At 35.7% G+C, this 23,547-nt stretch overlaps 2 protein-coding genes and 1 pseudogene across 2 annotated transcripts; all 3 read left to right on the top strand.

Annotated features, from left to right (window-relative positions):
- Positions 1 to 1,983: 1,983 nt before the first annotated feature.
- Positions 1,984 to 23,459, top strand: LOC117928642 (caffeoylshikimate esterase-like). Its single transcript, XM_034848624.1, has 9 exons — positions 1,984 to 2,065; positions 16,762 to 17,110; positions 17,225 to 17,254; positions 17,665 to 17,794; positions 19,217 to 19,363; positions 19,489 to 19,619; positions 21,245 to 21,382; positions 22,752 to 22,850; positions 22,968 to 23,459. The coding sequence occupies exons 2-9, from the start codon at positions 16,796 to 16,798 to the stop codon at positions 23,184 to 23,186; spliced, it is 1,209 nt and encodes a 402-aa protein (XP_034704515.1). The 5' UTR covers positions 1,984 to 2,065; positions 16,762 to 16,795; the 3' UTR covers positions 23,187 to 23,459.
- On the top strand, positions 2,002 to 8,745 carry LOC117928705 (annotated as a pseudogene).
- Positions 9,405 to 14,275, top strand: LOC117928790 (IST1-like protein). The gene is made up of 6 exons (XM_034848841.1): positions 9,405 to 9,831; positions 10,524 to 10,656; positions 10,752 to 10,855; positions 12,398 to 12,569; positions 12,670 to 12,810; positions 13,577 to 14,275. The coding sequence occupies exons 1-6, from the start codon at positions 9,782 to 9,784 to the stop codon at positions 13,964 to 13,966; spliced, it is 990 nt and encodes a 329-aa protein (XP_034704732.1). The 5' UTR covers positions 9,405 to 9,781; the 3' UTR covers positions 13,967 to 14,275.
- Positions 23,460 to 23,547: the final 88 nt, after the last annotated feature.

The raw sequence follows: 23,547 nt of genomic DNA, 5'->3' as shown, positions 1-23,547 counted from the left end.
GTCTAAATGCCGCACGAGCTTAGTGAACGACTAAGTCCGTGACACCTAGTTCTCAACAAGTGAAATCATAGCTTGGTTTAGGAAGCAACTTATTTTTTAGAAGGAATAAAAATGGAAGGGAGTTCAATCTTCATGATTAAACACACCAACTCAATTTGGGAGACTAAAGGGTGATTATTAGATACTTCAAGATATTCATCACAAGTTTCTATTTTTTTTTTTTAATGTCAAGTAAATGAAAACTTCTTACATAGGTTTTGAAAAATTGATTTTACTATTTTACCCTTAATACCTTATCATAAATTTGTATAGCCTAAAATTTTTTTAAAAAAAAACTCCGGTGAAATAAGGGAAAAATATTACAAAAATAATTATTTTCTCATATTTGAATTATCATAAATAAAATATTAAAAGCTTTTTTAGTTTTAAATTATTTAATCCTTATATAAAAAATAAACAAAATAAATTTTAGGAAATATGTAAAAATAATTTATTAATTTTAAAACCATTTTTTAATTCTAGGGAAAAAGGCAAGGAAAGAAGTTGTTTGCTAACTAGTTAGTTGTTTCGTGTGGACTAGGTGCATTTTGTTGTACTAGTGTTTTAGAGCCAGAGCCAATGGAGAGTGACTGTTGAACTTCGAGTCAAATACTTGAGTTTTGGGTCAAAATGACCCATTTATTAAGAAAAAAAAAAAAAATCTAACTATTTTTTGAAACTTATGTTCAAATTGGTCTCTTTGAGACCATGTAAATGTCATGTCATTAAAAAATATATTTTTTTCATCATTTTAATTAAAACCTCAATTGACAATTGATATTTCATTTTTGAATTGAAATCGTAGTTGTCAACTAAGGTTTCATTTTTGAACTAAAGTCGCAGTTGTCAATTGAGGTTTTATTTTTAAACTAAAGTCGCAGTTGCCAACTGAGGCTTTAGTTATTTTTTTTTTAAATTTAAAATTTAATAAATTATAATTTATGATTGAAATTTAAAAAATATACTTAAATAATAAATTATTTATACTTAAACTTAATAATCTAATATTATTTCAACAAATATAAATTGATAAATATAAGATATTATAAATGAATATTTTAATTATTAATAAATTAATAATCTTAAAATAATAAACTTATATAACATATAAATAATATATAAAATTGTATTATTGATTAATTTAAGATATTTAATTTCTTCTTTTTTAAGATATTAATTTATTTGTATTATGACAAATTTATCTTTATCGAAATAATAGTATACTTTTAAGCCGCAGTTGTTAATTGAGATTTCAATTATTATTTTTTTTTTTACTTTCAAATTTAATTAATTTCAATAATAAATTGTAATTTAATAGTGAAATCTAAGTTAACAACTATAACTTAAAAGTATACTATTATTTTGATAAAGATAAATTTGTCATAATACAAATAAATTAATATCTTAAAAAACAACAAATTAAATATCTTAAATTAATAAATTATATAATTTTATATATTATTTATATATTATATAAGTTTATTATTTTAAGATTATTAATTTATTAATAAATAAAACATTCATTTATAATATCTTATATTTATCAATTTATGTTTGTTGAAGTAATACTAGATTTTTAAGTTTAAATATAAATAATTTATTATTTAAGTATATTTTTAAAATTTAATCATAAATTATAATTTAATAATTTTTAATTAAATTTTAAATTTAAAAAATTTTAACTAAAACTTTAATTGACAATTTAAAAATAAGTCTCAATCGATAATTGTGGCTTTAGTTAAAAAACGAAGTTTTAATTGAGAGTTCAAAAATGAAGCCTCATAGGCAATTACGGTTTGTATCTTATATTTTTTTTTTTTAATAAATGGGTCGTTTTGACCCAAAACTCCAAATGCTTTCCTTACACGTTTCTAGTAAATGCGGTGGATGGACGAATCCAAACCGAACTTGGCTTGGTACCGGTTTTGGTACAGGTATGGTCCACTCAACCGTGGTCTTGTTCCTAGCTCCTACAGGCTACAACTTACTGCTAGCTAACTCCTTCCTCGTCGGCTTTTCCCCATAGGCACGGCTCACTTAAAAAAACAGTGTGTAAAGCCATGGAACTTTCCATGTCCTCCAGATTCCGATCATCGGAACTCCATCTCTTTTGCCGGGCACTTGGTACTCCCCTCAAAGTTCGGCCATACCATCACTTGCCCATTATTCTCCGCCCAAAACTGAAACCCACTCCGATTGTTTCCGTCCCCAAAACTCGTGTCCTGATCACCGCCAAGAAAAGGTCATCGATTGAAGGTGTCAGCGAAGAGATGAATGCGATCGCTTCACAGAGCTTGGACTCTGCATCCGCTCGCAGGCGGGTTCGATCCGCTTTTCTGGACGTGCAGCAACAGCTGGACCATTGCTGTTCAAGGTACTCGCTTTTAGCAGCTATTTGATCTGTGTTCGCCAATTTGTTTAGATTTTTTCTAAGATACGAGCAACTGATCTTTTTTATTCTCTTTTGACGTGAATTGGCGAGTAGATCGCTCCTACTGGGATCAGAACTGAGGAGGTAAGCAATGCTACCGCGAAACTGCTTTGTGCTATTTCTCTTGAAATGCGCTGTTTGGGTTGCTGAAATAACGTGGGAAAAGAAAGAAGAGAAATCAATACTCTGCTTTGTTAAGTGACCGAGAATCTGTAGTAAACAGAGAGCAATTAATGCTTTATTTGGTTGCTAAGAAATTGTAGGGTTGGGAAGGAAAATAAGTTGAAAATTCAAATCACATGACTCCCCGGGGGTTTTTCTATTTCTTGAGTCGTAAGGTAAATAAACGAGAAGATGGAAGATTGTCTTTTCTTTTCTCTTCCGCTGCCCATACAACATTTTGGACTGGCTGACTTGAGTCTCTTTATTTTTAGGAAATAAAAACAATGTAAAGCATAAACCATTCTGATAATTGTTATCAAGTCTTGCAGTGGTATGAAAAGAATTCAAGGGGCTTGGAAATTTTCAGCAAATGCTGGTTGCCTAAACCGGGAATTCGAACGAAAGGCTCCTTGTGTTTCTGCCATGGATATGGTGACACTTGCACTTTCTTCTTTGAAGGTTAGTGATTCTGCACATCTCTTATGTAATTTCTTTTCGAATTAACCACTGGTGCTTCAAACCTAAAACTATTAAAAGACGCAGTGGAGAAGTTTTCAGAACAGATCTTTATAGTTTCAACCTCAGGATGGGAAGGGAGGTGTAAATGCCAAACCAATGATTATTGAAGTCTGATGCAGTTGACTCAAATCAATCATTCCCTCTCACCTTCTAAGATTTTTGTAAGGATGACCGCTACCTACTGCCCTGATCTTTTCCTTCAAGAAAATTATCAGTAGGCTCTCTCACCCTTCTCACGCCTAAAGCCCAAAACTGTTTTATGTCTCAAGCTTCACAATTCCTGTCCTGACCTCTAAAACACTTGTCTGAGCTGATTCTAAGCTGAGAGAATTGTGAAACCAGGCATACAATCTATTGTATATATGCCGAAAATAGAGTTGAGATCTTCAAAAAGATTCAGTGTTTTCACCACAAGCACTTTGAAAGAGTCATCTTGGAATTTGCAAATTGTTCCAGGTGCATATTGATTGAAGGGAAACACACCCATGACCACCAGGTTCGCTGCTCACCAATTCAGCCCAATCCAAAAGTAAACTACTGTGACCACCACAAGGACAAACTTCCAGACATAAATGAATAACCTAATGAGTTACTAAATAAGAATACAGAAATGTGAGATGAGTGACTTAGTTCCTTTTTGGTTGTCATTGGTCAGATTACTGTATGCTAGAGCTCATGCTAGGAGATTGCCCTTGTAGTCATCAAGATCTGATCCCTATGGACATTAGTCCAGTTTCCAGTGGATGAGCTGGTGAACTTGGTGCCAGCTGGTATACTACACTTCATTCAACTCATATTTGGAGTCTTTCACACTTTCCCTGCTGATTGTTTAGATTAGTGGTAAGACTTGGTTCTTTGGCTATCATGATAAATTGTTGGCATTTCTTCCCCTAGTGAGTGTTGGGTTTCAGGACTTGATGGTGGCCTCAAACTCAAACCTGAGCAAGAGTTAGGAGATCAGGATGACAAATGAAAAGTTTTGGGAGATTGACAACCTCTTTGCCTTTTTTTTTTGGGTGAGGGGTGGGGTGTAGTATTGGTTAAAGAAGGGTGAAAGAGTCTGATATAATGATAGATGCAGAGCACCATCATAATTGGCAGTGGTTTCCTACACACAAATATTAAAGAGGAGTAAAAGAATGTTATAAGGTGAGGGAAGGACAATCTAAATTGAATGACAAAATGATTATTGAAGCTAATTTGAATCATATCCTATTGTTTTAGAAACAACTTCCTTCCCTACTTCCAAAGATTAGCAACGCAAACAAAAATGAGAGAAAAATTTGTTCACCCCAGTACTCAAGTTTAAAATCTGTGTAATAACATTATTGTATGGAGAATTTGGATCTTCAGGTATTGCGAAGCAAATTGCTGCTTCTGGGTATGCTGTATATGCTTTGGACTATCCAGGTTTTGGTCTATCTGACGGATTACACGGTTATATCTCAAGCTTTGATGAACTAGTTGATGATGTTATTGAACATTATACAAAAATCAAAGGTATGGTATTCAAAGCATTGCCTGTTATCATAATCACATCACTATAATCTTGCTTGTACATTATTCCATCTATTGCCTTAGCATATCAAATGCTGTTCCTCATCTTGTTCATTTATGACTGGTAGGAAGACCAGAATTGAGAGGGTTGCCTCACTTTATATTGGGGCAATCAATGGGAGGAGCTGTTACTCTCAAAGCTCATCTAAAGGAACCAAGTGGATGGGATGGAGTGATTCTTGTAGCCCCAATGTGTAAAGTAATTCCATCCTTGCACCTACTTTATTTGTGGTCATATGGAAAGCCCATAATTTTAACTGTTGAGCCATCAATGCATTTCTTTTTCCTTATTTTGTTCCTAATTTTAACAACTTGAATGTTTGCATCATTCCAAGATTTTTATAATTAGATGAATTTATTATTCTTATTCATTTTGACTTTCTATTATAATTTTTCTGTTTGAAATTTTAAGTTGTGCCTATCTTGAGTCCTTGATGCTCAATTGGAATATCAAAATCATCAAGTTGTAAAATTCTCTACAGGCTTAAGCTATTACGATTTGGACCTATAATGTATGTCATACTCTATCGTCCCCCTCATATGTGGCCTCATACCCACAAGTAGGAGGCACAAGGCACAGACAGCAGTAACTGCAATAACAATGTGCATCATGCTCTAACAAAAATAATCAAATTTAACAAAGCCATGTTTATTTCATTTTTTCTTGCACTTGTATAGCTTATCTATTTGAACCATATCATTCATACCTATTGCGGCAATGATTTGTTAATTGCTTATGGTTGGGTCATCTCAGTTGGCTTTCCTTGGTCCTGTTAGGTATTGGTGGCAACTTTTAAGCACTTGCAAGAGCATTTATTTCCAAATTGTTCCTTTTTTGGTTTTGCCACCCATTCATCCAAACATACTGATCTCTGCAGAGTGCTCATATTATGGATATGCTGTTACTTGATTGCAAAACATTTGATGACAAAGCTTGATATTTTTGTGGTCATCTTATGAAAATCTAATTATATGGAAATGTTTTATTTGGATTTTTCTTCCCCAATGAACTCATATGAATCTCTTGTTTGAAAAGTTCATTTCTTCTTGATTTGAAAAACAGACTAGTGGTGGCTCAAAACATGGAATTATAGATAGATAAATCTCAGTTTCACTTGCTCTAGGTCATGAATGTCTGGGTATTAAGAATTTATCATATGACATGTTAGCTTATCAAAAGATAAATAAAATGTGGCATGTTTGTTGTTTCAATAGTGCTCTACAGTGAAAAACGGGGATTGTGAAGCAATTTTCTTTCTTATAGTATAACGCACCAATATAAAATCATCCATCTTTATATCCATATGCTGTTGAAAAAACACAGTTTTTATTTTAAGGGAACAAATACCTGAAATAAGGTTTTGATATGAGGTTTAGAGATCTTATGTAGAAGTGCCTTCAGGAGAGAGCAACCTAAAAAATCAGCTTATGGAAGATCCACATCAATTCAACTACTCCAGTGTATTATAAAATCCTGCACCACATGGATTTTCTGATTTTCTTAACATTCATCGAATGTGGTATGCATGTTCCTATACATTTTACCACATCAATTTGGTTAATTCCAGTGTAGTATAAAATCCTGCACCACATTGATTTTTTTTTAATGCTCAACAAATATGTTATGCTTGTTCCTTTACATTTTACCACATGGTGGGAGGATGACAATCATATGGCTGTCTTCCACTCTATAAAATGAATTTACACTAAGATTGAGTTTTTCTATTTCCTGCTTCAGCCAAGTTTTATGATTAAGCTTTGTATGTGAAACAATAAACTTTCATTTAGCCAAAGAAAAACTTGCTGACTCTGAGTTGTGCCAAGATTGCAGAAGACGTGACACCCCCAGCAGCAGTGCTGAAGGTATTGACTCTGTTGTCTAAAGCTATGCCCAAGGCCAAGCTTTTCCCACAGAAAGATCTAGCTGAGCTAGCATTCAGAGATTCGAGGAAAAGGAAAATGGTTCGTTCAGTGTCTACTTTTTTTGACATTTGTGCACCTGCATAGCATTGTAATGGCAGAAGGAGCTGGTACTTTACATCAATATGGTCTAGAGAGCCACTTACACATCTTTCACTTTCAGAGGTGTAATAAGCCTCTGTTGTGATCAAAACTTGTAAAGCACCTCAGCCTAGGGCAAGAAAAGAAGGAGAAGTGAAAAAAATAAAAGGATCAAGCCCTCTGTGAGCTTGCTAGTTGTCTGAATGAGAGCAGAGGCATTGCACTTAAATTTAATTCTTTGGTTGAGTACATAATCCTATATGTCCTTGGCATGTCAAACATGGTTGACCAACTAAGTTAATTGGTAGAAGACTCTCATTTATCAGGAGATATTTTTGTTGCTTTAGCTAATTATTCATTGATTATATTTACTCCTTGCTACTTCGTAAAGAATTTATGTTTGTATTTGCTCCAACCTATTTGTTAAGGAAACAACACTCTTCAAACTTGAGAAGAAGATTCATTTTTTTTTTTCAATGAATTTATGATTTAAATGAAGAGTTCAAATAACTCCTATTGTGTTTAGACAGATCCTGTTTTGATATTCACCAGAGAAGCCATTGATGAGAAATGATTAGATTTCCAAATAGTTGCTCCAAATTGCCTTTCGGATAGACTCGGAAACATGACTTATCTATATACAATCTGGGGGATTTATGCTTTCGTGCATTCAGAGAAGTGATTCAAGCCACCTGTTCAGAAAATAGAGCATCACCTATCTTAAACAGATCTTATTCCATTATTTCAAATAGATTCTCCTTCACAAGCTTGCCGCATTCCTTTAAACTGTTGGTAAAGTCTGTTGGATATCACCTGACATACTTGGGCTGAGGCTTCCCTGGAGATAGGTTGAACTCCATTATCACTCAGAACTTCTCATAACTTTATGTTGGTTATGCCTTGATCAACTGGTAATCCTAATTGGATTGATCACCTCATGGACAATTACCATCATCATATTATCACTAGCACTTTTAAATCTATGATCCTCATAGTAAAATTCCCTAGTTTTATATGTTTCATTTATCAAGTTCTCTGTCCCCCCACTCTTAACATGCTGCAACAATTAGAAGTTACTTTTGTATTGTTGACTTCTCTTCTCTCTTTACAAATGGATAACAACTCCCAAAGTCCCAAATAAGGTAGTTCCTGTTGTAATGATGGAAAAGGCAACGGCAAAAAACTCATGGCAACTGACAACCAGAAGAAGCTGCCTCTAGATTCAGGCAAAACCAAAAACCACAAGTTCACTGGTTTGATTTAGTTGTCGAGTTTTAGATTTCTGGGTTAAAAAGACATGAATTATAGTTCTTCCTTTCTTTTATGTTAGGCTGCCTACAACGTGATCTCATACAACGATCAAATGCGACTAAGGACTGCTGTGGAGCTGTTAGAGGCCACAAGTGATATTGAGATGCAATTGGAGAAGGTCAGTTTCTCCAGAAGAAAGAATTATTGCATGCTTATTACCTCAGTTATGCATACATTCATTTTTCTTTTCTTTTCTCATTTGGACAAAGAATTACTATTTTTAGAGGTATTGCAGGTTTCATCGCCATTGCTGATTCTTCATGGAGCTGCAGATAAGGTGACAGATCCACTAGTGAGCCAGTTCCTTTATGAGAAGGCTTCTAGTAAGGATAAAACCTTAAAGCTTTATGAAGAAGGTTATCACTGCATTCTGGAAGGGGAACCTGATGATAGAATATTTACAGTCCTCAGAGATATTATTGCATGGCTTGATTCCCACTGCTCTCTAAATTAGAGGCTCCCTTCACATCAAAGTTCCCTCATCTGGAGGGGAAAACTGATTCAGATTTTTTATTCCTTAGTCCAGTGTAGCTTGAATCCCTAAAGATGTGATGTTCCAAATGTTTCATTCCTTTGCCTTTGGCTTTTATCGAGCCCTTGTAAACTCCCAACCCAGGAACTGGCTGTATTTCTCAATAAAAAGGAAAAAATTTTCTGTGAATGTTATGCAGCTAACTGGGAAATTAAACAATACAACTGTGCACAGACATGCATCTTTTTTCGCACAGTTCTTTCTTCAGTTACTTCTTTCCAGCAAATGAATAGCATCTCGCAGGTTGTCCATTTGAGTTGCGTTTTTTCATTTCCTTTTGCTTGCAGCTATGGAGCAAAGGAGTTGAGCAGTGAGACTGCGGGCGTGTTGGCTACAAAAAAATTATGAAAAGAAGGCTTTGTTTGGTTACGACAGTTTTCTGTGTTTCGAAACAAAGAAATGTGAAAAGATGTTTGGTAACTAAAAAATTGTTTTTTATTTTTTATTTTTAAAAGTAAAAAATAAAGTATCTTTTGACAATATTTTTTAATTATTTTTCGTTGTTTTTATTTATTGATTTTAAAAAATAATTATATAAAACATAAGGAATAATTAAAAATGAAATCTTAAATATAAAAATTATTTTAAAAAATATGCTTAAAAGTATTAAAAACAGACTGAAAACATTTATATTTTGAAGTAGATTTTTGATGTATAAAAAATTACAAAAAAAACCTGTTTTTTTGAATCTATTTTCGAAAATACTATGTTTTATTAAAAAAAAAAAAAACAAAACTCAAAAAACAAATTTCGAAGTATTGGTTGTTTGCAAAAACAGGCACCGTGGTGTTCTTGCAAGTTGTAGGTTGTATATTTCTTAATATAGGCTTTCAAGTTGCAGAGAGCCAAAGAAGGAGAGGTTCACATGGGACGGTGATGGATATGAATACGATGTTGCTTTTAAAGAAGGAGAAACTCTTGTTCCACAGGCAGAGGAACGGCCCAACGGAGAAAGTTCAATGCTTGTGCTTCACTAGAAGGGAAGAACGGAGAAACTGACGAGGGAGTTATGCGACGTCGTTTGTAGTGGAGTCGAAACGGGCTTGACCGCTTGAGACGGAGCCAAAACTTGTTTTCGCCTCGAAACGCGTTTTTCTAATTTGTGAAAAAGACGCCAAAAGGCATTTTTACCCGCAAAGCGACTGTATCGTATGCTGAGGCTGACCCCCCTTCCATAGAGATCGATCATACACAGAAGGATCGATCTTGAATTACATACAGAGGCTTCGATGTCACTCCTGAATCAGCTTTTCAACAGAGGAATTCTTGGCGCGAAATGGTCAGTTGTATTTCCCTTTTCTCTCATTTTACTTTTCCTTTCTTTCACCTTCCTTTTGATTGCCAGGAAACCAAGGAAAACAAATGGATGAAATTCTGTATTTCTGGTTTTCAGGAAATGAAAAAATTCATCAAAGCTAACCCAAATATTGGTATTAGGTTTAGTTGAGCTGAGGTTTTTGTTTTCTGAGTTCCAAAGTAGTGGCAGATCTAAGGTTGAAAATTTTTGTTTATTTTCTGTGCCCACCTTTTTCTTGGAAACTGAATGGAACTGTATCTGATGGAGAAGATTTAAGAACTTGATTTGTGGATTTTCGTTTTATTATAGTTCAATTTCTGTTATCTGCTAATAATTTTTGTAAATTAATTTATAGTGTCTTTAACTTTCAAATCCATGTAAAATTTTGGCATTTCTGAGAGAGGCTCATTTCCACCAGATACCCATTAGCCATTAAAGGATTTTGGCAAAAATCTCAATTCTTTATGCATACTTTATTTTTTAAATTTGCTTTAATTGGAATTCTAACGTCTCCAGAAAGGTGGTCACAATGTCGAGTAAATTGTTAATTGATTGTTTTAAATTTCAACATTTAAATTAACGAAAAAATTTGCAATTTTCTGCTCTAAAATTGAGTGAATGCATATCAAAATATGTTTGTCTGTGTATTTTAAAAATAGTGGGTGGTTTTGTAGCAAAACGTGCTTGAATTTGGCAATCTCTCGCATTAAATTGCTGCAAAACAAGAGAAGTTTGCATCTTAAACAGATGCGCAAGGAGATAGCTCAATTTCTGCAGACAGGCCAAGAAGCAATAGCTCGAATACGGGTACCTCTTCAACTTCATGATATTGAGTTCAATTAACTGGGATTCTCTTTCAAAATCTGATTGTCTTGTTTACCATTTGTGCATATCTTTCTTAGGTGGAGCATGTTATACGAGAACAAAACATATGGGCTGCATATGAGATTCTGGAGCTGTTTTGTGAATTTGTTCTCGCACGTGTTCCTATTCTCGAAACTCAGAGGTAAATCCATTGATTACCAGGATTGTGTTGTTCAATGAAGATAACATTTGACATTCTTTGTCTTTCATGAGATTTGACACCCTAAGCTCTATGGGACCATATGTCTTGCTGAGGTTTCTGATAAAGTGATGATTTTTTTTTGGTTTCTCACATTTTTTGGTTGTAGGCATGGATATGCGGTATAAGCAGTTTCCCTCCGAGCTCTAACATATTTAAACTTTCGTATTCTATAATTAAATGTCATTATATGTGCTAATACATATTGTATTATAAGTTGAATTTATAAAACTATTTGGTAAGCAAACTTCACCATACGCAGAAACTAAACACACTATTCATATTGAAGTAGATGTAGTTATAAGGATTTTGAAACCTTTGGCTGTACATGTATGCATTTACTGGAAAATATAAGAAAAAAGAAAAAAAAAATCTCAGTAGATTTTTTCTACCATAGGGAGAAATGTTATTTTTGAATTTCTGATGTCATTCAATATTCATTCAATTTGTTGTCTCTATTTATGTCATAAAGCATCTTTGTTATGCCTGTACCTCATATTTACTTTCCCATCATCTATTTGCATGCTCCTTTTTGCCATGGTTCTATTCTTAAGAGTAGGACTATTCAATGTCCACCATCCTGCTGATAATTAGCTCTCAAGCTGCAAAAGTTATCCACTCTGAATTACAATCCCTAATTATGGAGAGGCTGGCCACTGGACTTGCCCCAAAAGCTGCTGTTACATATTTCCTTTCCTTTGTTCTTGCTATAGCTGCTAGGAGTTTTGCTATTTTATGTTTCCTTTTACACAAAAGTTGCTTCCTTTGACATTATGTGAGCGTCTCATGACTTCGGTTGGCATCTCTAACTGTTACTGCTCATAGCATTTTTCATCCTAACCATTGCTAGGAAGAAGGTAAAGAGTGTCTTGATAAGAGAGACAAGTGAGGTTGAAACATAAAAACTGGCATGCATGCTTTTACATTTCCACATACTAATATGGAGTAAAATCAGCAAATATTTCTCTTTGTGAAAGAGCTCAAGGTTAGGTGATTTTCTGATAGTTTTATTTTATTTTACCTTTTTTCAAAAACACAGTTTCATATAGATCAGTTATCATTCTTAAACAGAATCACAAGTGCCCAAAAACAATGTTGCAGAATAAGTATTTTTTTTAAATGATAATTCAGCACCATTATGTAATGAAGTTTATTTGGGATGCATAGAAGCTATACTCTAGAGCTGCTTTCCCAATATTCATAACACTTTTTGAATAACTATATACATACTTCCTAGGGCAATGTTCTGCGTCCATTTTAAAATCTCAAGTAAGGCTGTTCCCCCCTTGCTTTTTCATCGTGGTTGTAAATATTGTGAGCACAAATCTGATAACATTGTAAGTTTGAAGGATATTCTGGTTGGCATTGATCAGGTGGCATTTCAGAATATATTTTTGTAGAAAAGTATGTGCAAGCCCAAAACTTGGTTTTAATAAGATTTATGCAGCTCAATGTTGTGACTGTCTCTTTCCTCATAACTCAGAGGGAGTGTCCTACAGAATTGCGAGAAGCTGTTGCTAGTATAATTTTTGCTGCTCCCAGATGCTCAGATGTGCCAGATTTATTGCAGATCAAGAACTTGTTTGCTGCAAAATATGGGAAGGAGTTCATATTGGCTGCCTCTGAGCTGCGTCCTGATACAAGCGTCAACCGTGCAGTTAACTGCTCAAGCATTTCTAGAATTTTTTGCCTCCTTATTTGTCTGCAGGAATGGCATTCTAACTTGATCCATTTTGATTATTTCTGCTTTTTTACAGATAATAGAAAAGCTTTCAGTAAGCACTCCAACTGGAGAAGCAAAGCTAAAGCAATTGAAGGAAATCGCTCAGGAGTACAATCTGGAATGGGATTCTTCTAACACTGAAGCAGAATTCAGCAAAAAACACGAGGACTTGCTGGTATTTTTCCAATGCTGTTTTTTTTCCTCTTCTTCCCTGCTTCCTTTCTTTGATTTAGGTCTTGTTGAATTTTCTGATGTTATTTGTTCCATAACCAGACACTAATATCATAGTTGCTGTGGTTTTGTTAGGTAAGTTAATTCCTAATATCATCATGATGGATTGATTCTGCACATTCTAAATTTTGATTGCCATTGCTTTTTTCATAGATTTCCCACCATCTTAAAAACATGAAAAAAAAAAAATGTTGGGTCAAAGTCATTCTCATCATGATAATTGTTTTAGCCTTGCTGATAGCTAGGTCAGATGTGTGCTAGATATGGTCCCAAAGGGAAACATGGATTGTATAGAAGTATGAGCGCTATTTGAAATTTTCTATTGTTATTACTGTTGTGTTGTATGCGATAAATGGTCAAGCCTAAATCTCCTTTTCATCCAAAGAAGAAAAGCAAGAAGTTTTAGCATGCAGGGATTATTGATCTAATGGTCTTTAGTGGAGGAAAAACCTCCTTCCACTTACCCCTTCATCAATTACAATGAAGTTGAAGTAATGATACATTTCTCCTGATCTCTGTGTGCGTGTGTAAGTTGGAATTGAACACAGATCTTAGCATTATTGCTGCATGTCAACTGATATATGTCGTCTTACAATTCTATATTAGTTGTAGTTGTGATAATGGTGAAATGCTTGCCCATTCTAACAAGCTTCTATTAAACATTGGTATTGATTGCTTTATTATCTTCATCAAATGGATGTTGTCTGTAGGATGGTTCAAAGCAAGTATGCAGTGGAGGTGCAATTTCTCAAGCTCCCTCCATACAAAGCTCTCTTCAATGTCCACCTACCAGTGAGCCAAATGTTATTTCGAGTAGGACTATTCAACAGGGAATCCAAGCCCTTCACTCTCCCAACACGGCCAGCAAGAAGTCATTGTCTAGTCCTGATGAAGTTGAACATTCGATTAAGAGTTACAATGCAGGACAAGTAAGTGATTCTAAGGAGACAAGATCACAATCATCTGACATCTTGGAGAGAGCTCGAGCTGCTATTGCCTCTGCAGACCGTGCATCAGCTGCTGCCCGTGCAGCTGCTGAGCTGGCAAATATTACATTTGGACCATGGAAGCTAGAGGAAGAGCAGTCTCCAAAGGGCTAAAATGGATGGATTGAGCTCTGAATTCAGTCCTGGCATTCCTAATGCACTCTTCTGTTGTCTAGAAAGTTCTCTGATGTGTTAGAAGATGCATTTTATTGGTAATTTTTTTCGGTTTTCTACTAAGAATTGAAATTGCCCCTTCATGTAAATATGCACCAAATGCCCGTTCCTGTCCTACAGTTACTGTTCAATCCGTTTCCTTGAGTTGGGAAAGAATGTTCATGTAACTCAAATCGACAGACTACACAGCTCTGCTAATTATACGCTTTTTAAATGCAAAAAATCTGGGAAATTTTCTGGGGTGTATGATATTCTGGATTACAAGTCAAAACTTCAACTTGTAAATAACAGGTCCATAAATATTTGACATGCTAACACCTTCTCCTATTGGGCGGTGCCCAGTGATGAAATATGAACAAATAAATGCCGAAAGGGACAGGGGACTTTTAACTTTTATAGACTCTGAAACCATATTAAATAAGCAATCGGTCCAAAAGGATTTAACAATGTATATTTGGTATACAAGGAACGTTGAATCCGAAGCATTTTACCATAAACTCCTTTTAAAGAAACAAGAATCCCTCTTACTGTAGAGAACTTCAGGTGGCATTTGAACCGTTATCAACTAACAGTCAATGGAATTCTTTCAAGTGATGAAAAAGTTGTACTACATGAACCTAAATATAGTATTGGGAAGGGATTCAGATCAATTTGTTACTCCAAACCCTTATTTTAGAGTCGCAGAAGTACCATAAATTAACAGTACTTCTCTGCCAAACACAAAAGTATATACATGTAGATGATAGGAAGAAACTAATAGTTAGTTACAGTTCAACCCTATTCATACAAATGGGTCCATCTTTGAACCATACAGACATCATAATACCCTTATTCAAACTCCCTTATACCCATATAAAATTAAGAATATGACTAAGATAAACTATGACCAGGCTTTAAAAGAAAAAAAATGTCCTAAACCCAAATGGTATCTTATTATTAATGGTCTGTATTTGATATTAAAACACAATTATTGAAATTGAAACCTTGTTATAGGCATATAGTAGAATAAAACTTCCAGTATGCGGCCCAGCCCAGCAAAATCAGGCAAACCCAAAGATAGAACTCTAGAGTGTGAAGTGGCAAAGGCCAATTGGTGTGAGCAGAAAAGGAGAAGGGTGGGGGTTTGTAGAGGGGAGGGGGGAGAAGAGACCAAAACATTGTTGTTGGTACTGGAAACAGGTGACCTACATCCCCACACAGACACAAACACAAAAACACAGAGGTATCCCCAGGTTATATACGAAATGCACAGGGGCATGCATGCAGAGAAACGTGTTTGTATAGCTGATTCCATATAATCACGCTTCTCAACATACTTCTCATGCACCAACCCATCAATGCCCACGTCTATTTCATAAAAGACACACTTTTACATGAAACTTCAGCCAACACATCTGCCCTCTGCTGTGTATCACGCCGTACCTTATTCACAGATGGAGAGAGATAGAGAAAGACAAGGCGGGACATGCATACATGGTGGTGACAAAGATGTTACATTAGTCAGCAGGAGAACTAAGCCCACAAGTAAACAAAACCAATAAACAATACAAAATATACCTCTCTTCTGCATTATCATAATTCATAACATCCACCCATCCACTAACACCTCCCCACCGCGTGATCTCTACTCGCAACCCACATTGATTTTGTTGATATGAACAGTCGTTTTCGTCTTGAATTTCGTTTTAACACGGAGATCTTTTTCCATTGGTCGGTGAAGATCTTCCCTTCTTTTCTTTTCTTTTTCCCTTTTTTTCTCCCTTCTTTTACATTATATTATTTGTTACTGGGTGGAAGATAATCAGGAGGGTTGTTTTTCAATTCTTTCTTTCTTTTTCTTTTTTTTCCTTTGATGAGGAATGACTGCAAAAGTTTGGTGGGTGGCACGCATAGACGAAAATTAAAGGAGTAGTTGGTTCTTTGTTTGGGGAAAATAAAAGCAGCAAGGGAAAATAAGGTAAAAGCTAGCTAACAGTGCAAAGCTACTGTCATCACTGTACGAGTGGCTGGGGATTGATTGGTGGTAGACCAGATCAATAAGGCACCTTCGCTCAACGGGGATAAATTTTAGACGAAGGATATAAATGGAGGAGGTACTTCACTTGCTGGTTACTTTCTCTACCTGAAAGGGAGGCACAATAGAAAATATTAATTGAGAAAGAAAGAAATATTCCTATCTTTGTGGGAAAAGTTGAATAAGTTGATTCAGTGGTATTTATGAAAAGCCCACTATTATCTGATTATTATTTTGTTTTTGTTTTTGTTTTTGTTTTTTTTTTTTTTTTTGTAATTTATTTAAAATTCAAATAAGTATTTTCTCCCACTCAAAGAATTTGAATAATAAAAAAAAAGCATTTTATTAATAATAAGCAAGGATAAATATAGCATGATTATAATACATAAATAACCCTAATTTGGGAAACAATTTATAAAAGCTTATCATTATCTTGATTCATATATCCTGAGGTGGTGATGCCAACTGTGATCACTGTCCTGTAGTGAGAAAGAAAAACAGGCATAGCCGCAGGGCAAAACTCGATTCACACTAGGCCGCATCCGAGCTTTAAGCAGAACAAATAGGCTGTCATCATCAGCCTTAACCTTATCATATGTGGAAGCCTCCATACCTAGACGCAGCTGGGGCGGCCAAAGCAACTCCACCCCCATTTTGAAACATGAGATTCTTCGTGGGAAAAGATCTTTAAAGTAACTGCTATACATNCTTTTCCCCATAGGCACGGCTCACTTAAAAAAACAGTGTGTAAAGCCATGGAACTTTCCATGTCCTCCAGATTCCGATCATCGGAACTCCATCTCTTTTGCCGGGCACTTGGTACTCCCCTCAAAGTTCGGCCATACCATCACTTGCCCATTATTCTCCGCCCAAAACTGAAACCCACTCCGATTGTTTCCGTCCCCAAAACTCGTGTCCTGATCACCGCCAAGAAAAGGTCATCGATTGAAGGTGTCAGCGAAGAGATGAATGCGATCGCTTCACAGAGCTTGGACTCTGCATCCGCTCGCAGGCGGGTTCGATCCGCTTTTCTGGACGTGCAGCAACAGCTGGACCATTGCTGGTTCAAGGTACTCGCTTTTAGCAGCTATTTGATCTGTGTTCGCCAATTTGTTTAGATTTTTTTCTAAGATACGAGCAACTGATCTTTTTTATTTCTCTTTTTGACGTGAATTGGCGAGTAGATCGCTCCTACTGGGATCAGAACTGAGGAGGTAAGCAATGCTACCGCTGAAACTGCTTTGTGCTATTTTCTCTTGAAATGCTCTGTTTGGGTTGCTGAAATAACGTGGGAAAAGAAAAGAAGAGAAATCAATACTCTGCTTTGTTAAGTGACCGAGAATATGTAGTAAACAGAGAGCAATTAATGCTTTATTTGGTTGCTAAGAAATTGTAGGGTTGGGAAGGAAAATAAGTTGAAAATTCAAATCACATGACTCCCCGGGGGTTTTTCTATTTCTTGAGTCGTAAGGTAAATAAACGAGAAGATGGAAGATTGTCTTTTCTTTTCTCTTCCGCTGCCCATACAACATTTTGGGCTGGCTGACTTGAGTCTCTTTATTTTTAGGAAATAAAAACAATGTAAAGCATAAACCATTCTGATAATTGTTATCAAGTCTTGCAGTGGTATGAAAAGAATTCAAGGGGCTTGGAAATTTTCAGCAAATGCTGGTTGCCTAAACCGGGAATTCGAACGAAAGGCTCCTTGTGTTTCTGCCATGGATATGGTGACACTTGCACTTTCTTCTTTGAAGGTTAGTGATTCTGCACATCTCTTATGTAATTTCTTTTCGAATTAACCACTGGTGCTTCAAACCTAAAACTATTAAAAGAGGCAGTGGAGAAGTTTTCAGAACAGATCTTTATAGTTTTCAACCTCAGGATGGGAAGGGAGGTGTAAATGCCAAACCAATGATTATTGAAGTCTGATGCAGTTGACTCAAATCAATCATTCCCTCTCACCTTCTAAGATTTTTGTAAGGATGACCACTACCTACTGCCCTGATCTTTTCCTTCAAGAAAATTATCAGTAGGCTCTCTCACCCTTCTTCACGCCTAAAGCCCAAAACTGTTTTATGTCTCAAGCTTCACAATTCCTGTCCTGACCTCTAAAACACTTGTCTGAGCTGATTCTAAGCTGAGAGAATTGTGAAACCAGGCATACAATCTATTGTATATATGCCGAAAATAGAGTTGAGATCTTCAAAAAGATTCAGTGTTTTCACCACAAGCACTTTGAAAGAGTCATCTTGGGAATTTGCAAATTGTTCCAGGTGCATATTGATTGAAGGGAAACACACCCATGACCACCAGGTTCGCTGCTCACCAATTCAGCCCAATCCAAAAGTAAACTACTGTGACCACCACAAGGACAAACTTCCAGACATAAATGAATAACCTAATGAGTTACTAAATAAGAATACAGAAATGTGAGATGAGTGACTTAGTTCCTTTTTGGTTGTCATTGGTCAGATTACTGTATGCTAGAGCTCATGCTAGGAGATTGCCCTTGTAGTCATCAAGATCTGATCCCTATGGACATTAGTCCAGTTTCCAGTGGATGAGCTGGTGAACTTGGTGCCAGCTGGTATACTACACTTCATTCAACTCATATTTGGAGTCTTTCACACTTTCCCTGCTGATTGTTTACATTAGTGGTAAGACTTGGTTCTTTGGCTATCATGATAAATTGTTGGCATTTCTTCCCCTAGTGAGTGTTGGGTTTCAGGACTTGATGGTGGCCTCAAACTCAAACCTGAGCAAGAGTTAGGAGATCAGGATGACAAATGAAAAGTTTTGGGAGATTGACAACCTCTTTGCCTTTTTTTTTTTGGGTGAGGGGTGGGGTGTAGTTATTGGTTAAAGAAGGGTGAAAGAGTCTGATATAATGATAGATGCAGAGCACCATCATAATTGGCAGTGGTTTCCTACACACAAATATTGGAGATGAGGAGTAAAAGAATGTTATAAGGTGAGGGAAGGACAATCTAAATTGAATGACTAAAATGATTATTGAAGCTAATTTGAATCATATCCTATTGTTTTAGAAACAACTTCCTTCCCTACTTCCAAAGATTAGCAACGCAAACAAAAATGAGAGAAAAATTTGTTCACCCCAGTACTCAAGTTTAAAATCTGTGTAATAACATTATTGTATGGAGAATTTGGATCTTCAGGTATTGCGAAGCAAATTGCTGCTTCTGGGTATGCTGTATATGCTTTGGACTATCCAGGTTTTGGTCTATCTGACGGATTACACGGTTATATCTCAAGCTTTGATGAACTAGTTGATGATGTTATTGAACATTATACAAAAATCAAAGGTATGGTATTCAAAGTATTGCCTGTTATCATAATCACATCACTATAATCTTGCTTGTACATTATTCCATCTATTGCCTTAGCATATCAAATGCTGTTCCTCATCTTGTTCATTTATGACTGGTAGGAAGACCAGAATTGAGAGGGTTGCCTCACTTTATATTGGGGCAATCAATGGGAGGAGCTGTTACTCTCAAAGCTCATCTAAAGGAACCAAGTGGATGGGATGGAGTGATTCTTGTAGCCCCAATGTGTAAAGTAATTCCATCCTTGCACCTACTTTATTTGTGGTCATATGGAAAGCCCATAATTTTAACTGTTGAGCCATCAATGCATTTCTTTTTCCTTATTTTGTTCCTAATTTTAACAACTTGAATGTTTGCATCATTCCAAGATTTTTATAATTAGATGAATTTATTATTCTTATTCATTTTGACTTTCTATTATAATTTTTCTGTTTGAAATTTTAAGTTGTGCCTATCTTGAGTCCTTGATGCTCAATTGGAATATCAAAATCATCAAGTTGTAAAATTCTCTACAGGCTTAAGCTATTACGATTTGGACCTATAATGTATGTCATACTCTATCGTCCCCCTCATATGTGGCCTCATACCCACAAGTAGGAGGCACAAGGCACAGACAGCAGTAACTGCAATAACAATGTGCATCATGCTCTAACAAAAATAATCAAATTTAACAAAGCCATGTTTATTTCATTTTTTCTTGCACTTGTATAGCTTATCTATTTGAACCATATCATTCATACCTATTGCGGCAATGATTTGTTAATTGCTTATGGTTGGGTCATCTCAGTTGGCTTTCCTTGGTCCTGTTAGGTATTGGTGGCAACTTTTAAGCACTTGCAAGAGCATTTATTTCCAAATTGTTCCTTTTGGTTTTGCCACCCATTCATCCAAACATACTGATCTCTGCAGAGTGCTCATATTATGGATATGCTGTTACTTGATTGCAAAACATTTGATGACAAAGCTTGATATTTTTGTGGTCATCTTATGAAAATCTAATTATATGGAAATGTTTTATTTGGATTTTTCTTCCCCAATGAACTCATATGAATCTCTTGTTTGAAAAGTTCATTTCTTCTTGATTTGAAAAACAGACTAGTGGTGGCTCAAAACATGGAATTATAGATAGATAAATCTCAGTTTCACTTGCTCTAGGTCATGAATGTCTGGGTATTAAGAATTTATCATATGACATGTTAGCTTATCAAAAGATAAATAAAATGTGGCATGTTTGTTGTTTCAATAGTGCTCTACAGTGAAAAACGGGGATTGTGAAGCAATTTTCTTTCTTATAGCATAACGCACCAATATAAAATCATCCATCTTTATATCCATATGCTGTTGAAAAGAACACAGTTTTTATTTTAAGGGAACAAATACCTGAAATAAGGTTTTGATATGAGGTTTAGAGATCTTATGTAGAAGTGCCTTCAGGAGAGAGCAACCTAAAAAATCAGCTTATGGAAGATCCACATCAATTCAACTACTCCAGTGTATTATAAAATCCTGCACCACATGGAATTTCTGATTTTCTTAACATTCATCGAATGTGGTATGCATGTTCCTATACATTTTACCACATCAATTTGGTTAATTCCAGTGTAGTATAAAATCCTGCACCACATTGATTTTTTTTTTAATGCTCAACAAATATGTTATGCTTGTTCCTTTACATTTTACCACATGGTGGGAGGATGACAATCATATGGCTGTCTTCCACTCTATAAAATGAATTTACACTAAGATTGAGTTTTTCTATTTCCTGCTTCAGCCAAGTTTTATGATTAAGCTTTGTATGTGAAACAATAAACTTTCATTTAGCCAAAGAAAAACTTGCTGACTCTGAGTTGTGCCAAGATTGCAGAAGACGTGACACCCCCAGCAGCAGTGCTGAAGGTATTGACTCTGTTGTCTAAAGCTATGCCCAAGGCCAAGCTTTTCCCACAGAAAGATCTAGCTGAGCTAGCATTCAGAGATTTGAGGAAAAGGAAAATGGTTCGTTCAGTGTCTACTTTTTTTGACATTTGTGCACCTGCATAGCATTGTAATGGCAGAAGGAGCTGGTACTTTACATCAATATGGTCTAGAGAGCCACTTACACATCTTTCACTTTCAGAGGTGTAATAAGCCTCTGTTGTGATCAAAACTTGTAAAGCACCTCAGCCTAGGGCAAGAAAAGAAGGAGAAGTGAAAAAAATAAAAGGATCAAGCCCTCTGTGAGCTTGCTAGTTGTCTGAATGAGAGCAGAGGCATTGCACTTAAATTTAATTCTTTGGTTGAGTACATAATCCTATATGTCCTTGGCATGTCAAACATGGTTGACCAACTAAGTTAATTGGTAGAAGACTCTCATTTATCAGGAGATATTTTTGTTGCTTTAGCTAATTATTCATTGATTATATTTACTCCTTGCTACTTCGTAAAGAATTTATGTTTGTATTTGCTCCAACCTATTTGTTAAGGAAACAACACTCTTCAAACTTGAGAAGAAGATTCATTTTTTTTTTTCAATGAATTTATGATTTAAATGAAGAGTTCAAATAACTCCTATTGTGTTTAGACAGATCCTGTTTTGATATTCACCAGAGAAGCCATTGATGAGAAATGATTAGATTTCCAAATAGTTGCTCCAAATTGCCTTTCGGATAGACTCGGAAACATGACTTATCTATATACAATCTGGGGGATTTATGCTTTCGTGCATTCAGAGAAGTGATTCAAGCCACCTGTTCAGAAAATAGAGCATCACCTATCTTAAACAGATCTTATTCCATTATTTCAAATAGATTCTCCTTCACAAGCTTGCCGCATTCCTTTAAACTGTTGGTAAAGTCTGTTGGATATCACCTGACATACTTGGGCTGAGGCTTCCCTGGAGATAGGTTGAACTCCATTATCACTCAGAACTTCTCATAACTTTATGTTGGTTATGCCTTGATCAACTGGTAATCCTAATTGGATTGATCACCTCATGGACAATTACCATCATCATATTATCACTAGCACTTTTAAATCTATGATCCTCATAGTAAAATTCCCTAGTTTTATATGTTTCATTTATCAAGTTCTCTGTCCCCCCACTCTTAACATGCTGCAACAATTAGAAGTTACTTTTGTATTGTTGACTTCTCTTCTCTCTTTACAAATGGATAACAACTCCCAAAGTCCCAAATAAGGTAGTTCCTGTTGTAATGATGGAAAAGGCAACGGCAAAAAACTCATGGCAACTGACAACCAGAAGAAGCTGCCTCTAGATTCAGGCAAAAACAAAAACCACAAGTTCACTGGTTTGATTTAGTTGTCGAGTTTTAGATTTCTGGGTTAAAAAGACATGAATTATAGTTCTTCCTTTCTTTTATGTTAGGCTGCCTACAACGTGATCTCATACAACGATCAAATGCGACTAAGGACTGCTGTGGAGCTGTTAGAGGCCACAAGTGATATTGAGATGCAATTGGAGAAGGTCAGTTTCTCCAGAAGAAAGAATTATTGCATGCTTATTACCTCAGTTATGCATACATTCATTTTTCTTTTCTTTTCTCATTTGGACAAAGAATTACTATTTTTAGAGGTATTGCAGGTTTCATCGCCATTGCTGATTCTTCATGGAGCTGCAGATAAGGTGACGGATCCACTAGTGAGCCAGTTCCTTTATGAGAAGGCTTCTAGTAAGGATAAAACCTTAAAGCTTTATGAAGAAGGTTATCACTGCATTCTGGAAGGGGAACCTGATGATAGAATATTTACAGTCCTCAGAGATATTATTGCATGGCTTGATTCCCACTGCTCTCTAAATTAGAGGCTCCCTTCACATCAAAGTTCCCTCATCTGGAGGGGAAAACTGATTCAGATTTTTTATTCCTTAGTCCAGTGTAGCTTGAATCCCTAAAGATGTGATGTTCCAAATGTTTCATTCCTTTGCCTTTGGCTTTTATCGAGCCCTTGTAAACTCCCAACCCAGGAACTGGCTGTATTTCTCAATAAAAAGGAAAAAATTTTCTGTGAATGTTATGCAGCTAACTGGGAAATTAAACAATACAACTGTGCACAGACATGCATCTTTTTTCGCACAGTTCTTTCTTCAGTTACTTCTTTCCAGCAAATGAATAGCATCTCGCAGGTTGTCCATTTGAGTTGCGTTTTTTCATTTCCTTTTGCTT

Source organism: Vitis riparia, chromosome 1 (assembly GCF_004353265.1).
Source record: "Vitis riparia cultivar Riparia Gloire de Montpellier isolate 1030 chromosome 1, EGFV_Vit.rip_1.0, whole genome shotgun sequence".
Lineage (NCBI taxonomy): Eukaryota > Viridiplantae > Streptophyta > Magnoliopsida > Vitales > Vitaceae > Vitis > Vitis riparia.
Note: the sequence above shows the minus strand (reverse complement) of the source record. Positions and strands in the feature narration are given on the sequence as shown.